The sequence below is a fragment of the Fukomys damarensis genome, unplaced genomic scaffold (genome assembly GCF_012274545.1).
Source record: "Fukomys damarensis isolate Sample0158 unplaced genomic scaffold, DMR_v1.0_HiC HiC_scaffold_9, whole genome shotgun sequence".
In the NCBI taxonomy this organism is placed as follows: domain Eukaryota; kingdom Metazoa; phylum Chordata; class Mammalia; order Rodentia; family Bathyergidae; genus Fukomys; species Fukomys damarensis.
In genome coordinates this window covers 13160818-13169677 of record NW_022900921.1, presented here as the reverse complement: position 1 = coordinate 13169677, position 8860 = coordinate 13160818, and the positions used below count along the sequence as shown (strand labels likewise).

Genomic DNA, 8860 nt, shown 5'->3' with positions numbered 1-8860 from the left:
TTTTTGCACTTGTGAGGCAGATAGCAGAACCACAAGCTAAATTCCCGGTCCAAGATGTGTTTTTTATATAATGGAGCACTACTCGGCCAAGAGGGAGGATGATCTCGAGACATTTACAACTAAATGACTGCGCCTTGAAACCATACCCTTAAGTGGAATACATCAGACACACATGTTTAAATACCACCACTGTTTCTCTGGTGTGAGAAACTACAGTGAAATAAGGACTAAAATGTACAGTAGAGGGCCGAGGATTTAGCTCTGCGGTTCCACCACCTGTCTCACAAGCACTACGTCCCGAGTTCGATTCCCAGTACAAAACAAAACAAACAAAATGTATAGCAGATCCTGAGAAATGAGAAGAAAATATTCAGGTGAGGAGGGGAGAGGGGGAAAGGAAGGGACAAGAAAAGAGTGAAAATAGAAAAAATAGAAACAAAGCTTTTATAAATAAGCAGGGGAAGAAGGGTCAAGGGGGAGACGGGAAAAAAAGCAGCAAGATATATCAGGTACAAATTCCCTACGATAAGTGTTATCATTTATGTATATCTAAAATATACCAAGAAAAGAAAACAAACCCAGGTGCTAAGCTGGGCATGGTGTCTTGGGAAATATGCAGTTATGTATCGACAGGCCTGGGAGGCTGAAGCAGGAGGATCTCTGTGAGCTCAAGGCCAGCCTGAGCTACATAGTGATACGCTGTCTCAAAAAAACTAATCAATAAATAAAATGCTTTTTTAAAAAGCCTACGTCGTGGAGCTTGAAGTGTGGCTAAGTGGGAGAACATATGCTGCATAGCCCTGGGTTCAGTCCCTGGTACAAAAAGAACAAGCCCAAGTGTGAATATTACAGCTGCTTATTTTTCCCCTGGGCAGCCCGAAGAGCCGACCTCTCAGGGTGGTGAATGGGTAGATGTCAGAGAGACTGGCTCAGGCCTGTGGGGGACAGACCCCTTTCACTTCTCTCTACCCAAGATTGCAGCTTCAGCCCCTGGAGTCCTACTCCCAGGCCCAGCTGCATTGGGAGGCAATGTAAGCATAGTGGCTGTGTCTTCTGGAGCCACACTGCTTGGGCATGAAGCCTGGGCATACCTGACCTCAGCAATCTGGAAAAGCACAGGGGCACATGAGCATGGAGCCCAGCAGGCAGATCAAGGAGACATCAAGGCTTCTACAGCATGGTTTTCGAAAGAGCCAGCAGGCTGAATAACTTATGGCCTGCTGTTGTGTCCCAAACGGGAACCTGTAGCCTGCAAAGACTGCAGGCTCTGGAGCAGCTTGATGATTAGCACACACAGCCGTGCTTCAGATCGGGTTATTTTTTGTTTTTTGTGTGTGTGTTTTGCTTTTTTGAGACAGGGTCTCACTATGTAGTTGAGACTGAACTGCAACTCACTATGTACCCCAGGCTGGTCTCCAACTCACAGCGATGCTCCTGCCTCAGCCTTCTGAGTGCTGGGATTATAGGCGTGCACCACCACGCCCGGCCTTGTGGTTCAGATCTGTATTGCTGTGTTGGCAGGACCTGAGGTACAAGACCTGGCCTCCCCGAGCCTCAACTTTCTTCACCTCTAAAACAAACAGAGCAGTCTCTTCCTCCCCTGTCCTCACCTTGGGCAGCCACAATGCCAGCACTTCCATGCCCTGGTTTGTTGTCTCTGCCATGGTTCTTCAAGTGAAGGCCTACCTGGTCCCACGTGCACACTCGAGATCTGTGGCTCAGTTAAACGACTGGCCCAAGGTGCACCACTGCTGGTGGGACAGCGTGGCTTCCAGTCCAGCTGCTTGCAAGGCCTGGGCTGTGTGTGCTGCTGTCTGCAGCCAGGCTGCCTAGCTGAGTGAGAAAGCCTGCTGCATAGCCCCGAGGCTTGGCTCCCCACCCCATCTGTAAAGTGGGGAGAGTAATGATGGTGACTTCAAGATGTGTAAACTGTTCACCAAGTGTCAGTTATGCGATGTTAAATTCTCAGCAAATATCAGTGGTTTCGTGGTCAATGTCGCATCTGCAACTGACGGGAGCCATTAAAAGCAAAGAGCATTCAGTGGCCAAGTCCCCCCAGTCTCAGCGCTGCCAGAGGATGCAGAAAGGATCCTCAGTACAGGGAGCAGGAGGCTGTCGGAGGTACAGAAAGGACAGAGGGAGGGGGAAGGACAGTATGGTGGTCAGGGGGCCTCTCACCTTGAAGTTCTTGCCCCCCAGGGAAACCATGTCGCTCTCCTTTCCGATGGTGAACTTGTTGGTGACGAGGTGGCCCCCAGAGTAGGACTGCGCCCAGGTGAAGTCCTGCCCATCCTGCTGCACCTCCGTGATGACCTTGGAGTTACGACCCTTCTCAAGAATGTCACTGGGGAGACCTGCGCTCCGAGAAAAGCAGAGGGACCCCATAAGAGCTGCTGGTAACCCCGTGGTCTGGAGAAGATAGGGTTGCTGCCCAACAAATATGTCAGTGAATGAATGAACGAATGAAGTCCTGTGTCACTCTACCCCCAGAGGCCTGGCTTCCTGGCGCCCCTGACGGCAGGCTTAGGGCTCACTCACCCAGGCGCTTCATGAACTCGTCGTAATTCTTCTCACTCTCCGCCTGGAACTTGCCATGAAAAGCCATGCTGCAGGGAAAGCTGGAGTCTGAGAGTAGCAAGCAAGATGAGGAAGTGGGCTGATGCTGAGGGCCCGAGTGCCAGTTTATAAACTCTCCTCCACGCTGCGGAGGCTCAGCCCCCTCATCAGCCCATTCTCCTTCTGCCCTGAAGAGGAAGTGCCTGCTGTTTTACGATGTGGGCAGAGCCCTGAGGTCCTTCACCCGGGAACATCACCCGGGTAATCCCATCGCCTACAGGGTCAGGGCCAGGCGACCGCAGGGCCGGGGAGTCATTCACCCTTGTGTCAGCGCAGGGCCTGCCCTGTCCCCATCCCCTCCTCTCTCCATTCACTCCCTCCTTCCTCGCAGTGCATCCAGCACCCACGCGTGAGGCCCTCCGCGCAGGCTCCATGAACACGACGACATGTGCTCTTCCCAGAAGAGCTCCGAGCCAGCCCAGGGACGAGGTACACAGGGCAGGAGAGAAAAAGACGCTGGGCTAGGATGGGAAGGAGCCATGGAGCCCAGCAAGGGGCTCGTGTAAAAGACCGGTGGGATTTGGAGGAGCAGAGAGATGGTTTCCAGGCCGAGCCAACAGGGTGACGGGGGCGGGAGGGCCGTGAGGAACGGAGTGGACGCCTCAAGGTTTCGAGATAACCAAACCAAAGCAGCAGCCAGGAACCACGGCGGGCACCTGGAAGGAGGCACCGCAAGGACTGCTGTGTGCCAGGACTCGGGGGTTGCCACGTCCGGGCTTCATGGCGGAAGGGGCTGTGGACTTCCGCTTCCTGTTCCGTTTCCGGGACCCGCCCGCTGCGCTGGCTGCCCCGGCTCGCGCTGTGCTCACGCCGGAAGTGCCCGGCAGAGGCCCTCAACCCTGCTGTTTCTGTTAATCGCAGTCTCCACGAATCCCACATCGTTTCCAGCGTCTCTTCTCCATGAACCTCCACCTTTTCTAGCCAAAGCACAACCCTGCTAACCGCTGGGACCTGGGACCAAATGGTTTCTGCTCTGATGAAAGAACAGTTTTGCCGCACTGCATCTCTCTTCAGTCATGGGTCTTGGAATTCCTTATCCGAGTACTCTTAGTCACACACACACAGATCTTTCTGGTGATAATTATGTACAATACATTAAAAATTCAAAGGGCCGGAGATTTAGCTCAGCGGTTCGCTGGCCTGCCTTGCAAGCGCAAAGACCCGAGTTCAATCCCCGGTAAAAAAAAAAAAAAAAAAAATTCAAGGACCGTGGAGTTAGCTCTGGTGCCACGGCCTGCATCAAAAGTGCAAGGACCCAAGTTCGATCTCCAGTACCAAAAATAAATTCAAGTTAAATTAGTACAAATGACTGCCCTGGCAGAGCTGGCCTCATTGAGGTTGGTGTTTTCCTTTCTAGGCCGTGTATGTGTGTGTTTGTGTGTGTGTGTGTGTGTGTGTGTGTGTGTCTGTGTGTGTGTACTTTCTAATAGAAATGGAATTACAGGGTCTGGGGATGTATCCTAGTGGTAGAACACATGCTTAGCATTCATGAGGCTCTACACTGGACTTCCCAGGACAACCAACCAAAATAGTTTTTTAAGAAAAGAGCTGGGTGCCTGGTCTGATGGTACATGCCGGTAATCCCAGAACTCGGGAGGCTGAGGCAGGAGGATCGCCTCAAATTCAAAGCCAGCCTGGGCTACAGGGTGAGTTCAAGCCAGCCTGAATTGCATAGTAAAATCCTGTCTCAATAAAATCCAGAGGCCAGGTGTGGTGGCGCATGCCTGTAATCCCAGCACTCGGGAGGCTGAGGCAGGAGGATCACTGTGAGTTCGAGACAAGCCTGAGCTACATAGTGAGTTCCAGGTCAGTCTCACTACATAGTGAGACCCTGTCTCAAAAAACCAAAAAAATAAAAAATAATAAAAATAAAATCCAGAAAGATAATAAATAAATCACTCTAAATAAATTAATTAATCACTCTAGAGGGCTGGGTGTGTAGCTTAGTAACAGAGCAATTTCCTCATATGTACAAGGCCTGAATTCAATCCCCAGCACTGCAAAAGGTAAATAAATAGCTCTAGAGTATTCTTTTGTACATGTTTTATAATTTACTTAACTATGTCTGGATCTTTAGGTTGTTTCCAATCTTTTTTTAATTATAAATAACTCTGATGTAACTATTTTTCTTCCTACCTCTGAGCATACGTGTCAGATTACTTACTAAGATTATTTGCTAAAGATGAACCAAACATTAAAATCCTGAAACAGAGCCAGGAGTGGTGGCGCACACCTGTAATCCCAGCACTTGGGAGGTTGAAGCAGGAAGATCGCTGCGAGTTCGAGACCAGCCTGGACTACATAGTGAGTTCCAGGTCAGTCTCAACTATATAGTGAGACCCTGTCTCAAAAAACCAAAAAAAAAAAAAAAAAAAATCCCAAAACGAAGATTTTTTTTTTTTTTCACTACTGCGGATTGCATTCAGGGACTTCGCAGTGAGATACATTTCCGAGCCCTTTTTATTTTGAGAGAATTTCGATAAAATGCCCAGGCTGGACTCCACCTTCTCATCCTCCTGCCTCAGCCTCCCAGGGTTCTGAGATTACAGACATGTACCAGCAACTGCCTGGTCAAAGGATTTTTTTTTTTTATTGGTATCTGGAATCGAACTCCTCGGGTCCACTTGCTTGCAAGGCAGGTGGTGGAACCACTGAGCCAAATCCCCGGCCCCAAAAGAATTTTCTATTTAAAATTTTTCTGTTACTCTCTCACCTTTCAGAAAGACCACAGTGGTGTACATACTGTTAGAGTCTCCCCGCACTGATGATAATGATAGTAGCCATGACAATCATAGCTGGCATTTCTGGGTGTTTGCTATGCGTTTAGAGACTTCTGCGTGTCTTACTTATCTTGCGTCATTTACCCTTCAGACCGCCTTTACGGAATGGATACCATTATGGTCCCCAAGAAACAGATGGTGCTGTGGATCGTGCACAGGAAGTTGCCCCTGGCTGGAAGCTCCAACCTCCTTAGCCCCGCTTCCCTCGCCTTCCTCCTGCCCTGTTTGTCCCAGGCCAACATCAAGGACAGGATGGGAGTGGCCAGACCATTGGCCCTCACTGCCTCCCTGTGTGCTTCTGACCCACCTGCCGCCCTCCAGCCGCTCCTCCCAGGCTCACCTGCATGCTCAGGCCCCCATTCACAACCTCCCAGAGAGGTGAGTGAACTTGGGCTGCCTCCCTATCACAGGGAGGTTTTATAGGCCAATGAAACAATAGAGCAACCCTACCCTTGGAGATAAGAAGGGTCCCAAGGCTAATCAACCCCCGCACCGGACTTCCCACCTGGACTCTGGATCCGGCCCCAAACAGCAGTGTTCTCCTGAAAGTCATACCTGAGGAAGAGTGGGGACATGCGTCAGAGGAGGGGCCTGAGCATCCTCCTGCCGCCCCTCCCAGGGCTGTGAGCGTGCAGCGTGGAGTGAGGAAACAGGCTGCTGATTCTGCCCGTCACCCAGTTCCACTCGCTCCTTTTTCCTCAGCCAAAATCTGAAATGTTCACTGGGATTGATTCTAAAATGCTATAATTCTGAGGGCAGTTTATTCCATCATGTTTTCCTGGTTCTACTCTCAGGATTTCAAGGCAGGCCGGGGGCGCAGGTCAGTGGCAGAGCCCTTGCCTAGCAGGTGGAAAGCCCTAGGTTTGATCCCCATCACCACACACACTCACACACACACACACACACACACACACACACACAAAGCTAAACGCTGAGAAATCCAGCCTTCCCCTGAAGTCTAGCTGCACTTTGTCCACAGTGAGAAACGGATGGAGGCTGGGGCCAGGCTGCCTGGGTTTGGATCCCAGTTTTGCCACTCACTGGCAGTGCGACCTTGGGCGAGTAATTTATCTTTCCTTATCGGTTTCCTCATCTGCAAAATCTGGGCTGGACCAACCTGAAAGGATGGGACCTGGATTAAATGAGCTCATTGTTTAGAGCCCTTTCTACATTGGCTGCTGCAGTGTGTGTCAAGTGAACGCTGGGCAGGCTGGCGGGGCCGGTCCCAGCTTCCTGCGGTGAGCATCTACTTCAGCTCTGAGCATCAAATACCCCACAGCTTAGACCTCCTTTTTGACCGCCAGGAGCTATTCCCTTCCAGTCCTCGTGCAGCCCATAGCCCTAAGTACCATCTAGGGCTGACAACTCCAGTTTTCCCCCTCTATCTCTCCATGCAGATCTCTCTCTCTGGACAGAGTAGGCAGTGGTGCCCCTCGGTGCACAAATTCTTTCCGCCATTCGGGACTCAGATCAAATTGGGCGAGAACTGAGTCCAAATCAATGGTTAGGTTCAACGTTGACCTTATGGGAAAATTTGATCTCTTCTTGTCCCATTTGATTTGCTACCAGAATCGTGAAAAAAATTAAATTCATTAAATTAAATTCATTAAATTCAGGGCCGGGAATTTAGCTCAGTGGTTCCACCGCCTGCCTTGCAAGCGCAGGGAGCCGAGTTCAATCCCCAGTAGCAAATAAATAAATAAATACATTCATTAACTTCAACGTACCACTGTATTTAACTTCCCACCTAACAGGTCCAAAAATTTAACATGTCCAAAGCTCTTGTTCTACCCTCAAAAGCCTGCTCTTCCCTTGGATTCTCCAACCTATCTGGTAGGGGAACGCTAGGCACCAAGATCGATCACAGAGCCAAGGGTGTAGCTCAGTGACAGAGCCCTTGCCTAACACAAAGATCTGGCTTCAATCTCCAGCACCACACAACGAACAAATAAGATCCATCGCCAAACTGCAGTGCCCAAGCCCTGAGTTCACATCAGTTACCATTCTGTTCTCCCAGCCCATCTGCTGCCTTGGTCCTGATATTTTCCCCACTATGCAGATGAAGAAACAGATGCTCAGAAATACAAGACCCAGGTGGTGGGAGGAGCAGTGTGGCTCCAGCTTGGTGCTGAAATCCTCCAACTAAAAACTACAAGCGGATCTGCCTGTGGCCTTCAGACTGATCCGGCTCTTGGAGACTGACTGCTCCTTCTGTACTTTGGGAAACCCCTGAGTCCCAGATGCTATGCTATACTACAAACTTGACAAGAAAGAAAGTGACTTGTCCAAGGTCAGTCATTGGGTTTGGAAGTGGCACTTTGTGCTGGTTCTCTGATGCCGGTCTCTACATCACGGTGAGATCCATAAGTCATGTGTCTATCAGGTCATTCATTTGGTCCATGTCTCCTGAGCTCAGGCGCTGGGCGGGGGAGTGAAAGCACGCAAAGAAAAGGCAGTGCCACCCCACTGCGTGATGCTTTCACCCACCCCCATCTACCCCGCTTAGCCTCACTTCCTCTCTCCCAGCCCATGGCTACATCATCTTCATGTCCCTAGGAAGAGCTGTACAGTGGAAGGGGACAGCAGTGCCCAACCTTCAGCAGGGTTTCTGAACACCCCAGTAGTCCATCCTCTCATCATGGTATTCAGCCAGCTCCCATTCCCAGGAGCAGATGGTCTGAAATAAACTTCACCTTCTTACCAAGTCTCCCTCTGCCTCCAGCCCCAGCCGTCACTCTTTTTTTTTTCTTTTTTTTTTTTTGGAGGGGAGTACTGGGGATCGAACTCAGGACCTTGTGTTTGCCAGGCAGGCACAGAGCCACTGAGCTAAATCCTCGCCCCCAGCTGGCACTCTTAGTGCCCCTATTGTAACTCACTGTATGGATTTGATACAATTTACTCAGACAGTCCCCATTTGTTGGGCAACTGGGTGAGGAAGACAAAAGGGCATTTGTAAAGAATAAATGCCACAGTAAGCAAAAGCCTTATTCACATGCTGTGTGAATTGTACCATTTGAGGTAAGAGGGTAAGCCAAAGCCCTTTCCACTGGATGTTCAGGGTCCGTAAACCAGGAGGGCAAACTGAGTGTTGACTATGTGTCACTAGTCCAGGGGAAGGTCAAAATTACACTCCAGCCAGGAGTGGTGATGCACACCTGTAATGTCAGCACTTGAGAAGCTGAGGCAGGAGGATCGCCATGAGTTGCAGGCCAACCAGGGCTACACAGTGAGTTCAAGGCCAACCTGAATTACATGGCAAGACGCTGTTTCAAAAACAACAACAACAAAAACTTACCTACTTATAAAACTAGCAGGAGAAGCCAGGGACAGCACGGCATATGCCTCTACTCCACCAGGAGGCTAAAGCAGTAGGATTGCAAGTTTGAGCCCACCCTGTGTGACCTAGAAAAACTCTGCTTCAAAATAAAAAATAAAATGGGCTACGGATGTAGCTCAGTGCAAAG

The 8860-nt window shown here is 50.1% G+C and overlaps 1 protein-coding gene across 2 annotated transcripts in view; it reads right to left on the bottom strand.

The window, feature by feature from the left end:
• The window catches only part of Fabp6 (fatty acid binding protein 6), a 6483-nt gene extending 2812 nt beyond the window's left edge, over positions 1-3671 (bottom strand). For both annotated transcript variants that reach the window (XR_779855.2, XM_010622260.3), the window contains exons 1-3: positions 3273-3671; positions 2539-2625; positions 2179-2354 (exon numbers count right to left, since the gene is read on the bottom strand). Coding sequence is in view for 1 of the 2 variants with exons in the window: in XM_010622260.3 (XP_010620562.2) it covers positions 2179-2354; positions 2539-2625; positions 3273-3495 (486 nt within the window). In the remaining variant the exon portion in view is untranslated. The remainder of the gene's footprint in view (positions 1-2178; positions 2355-2538; positions 2626-3272) is intronic.
• Positions 3672-8860: the final 5189 nt, after the last annotated feature.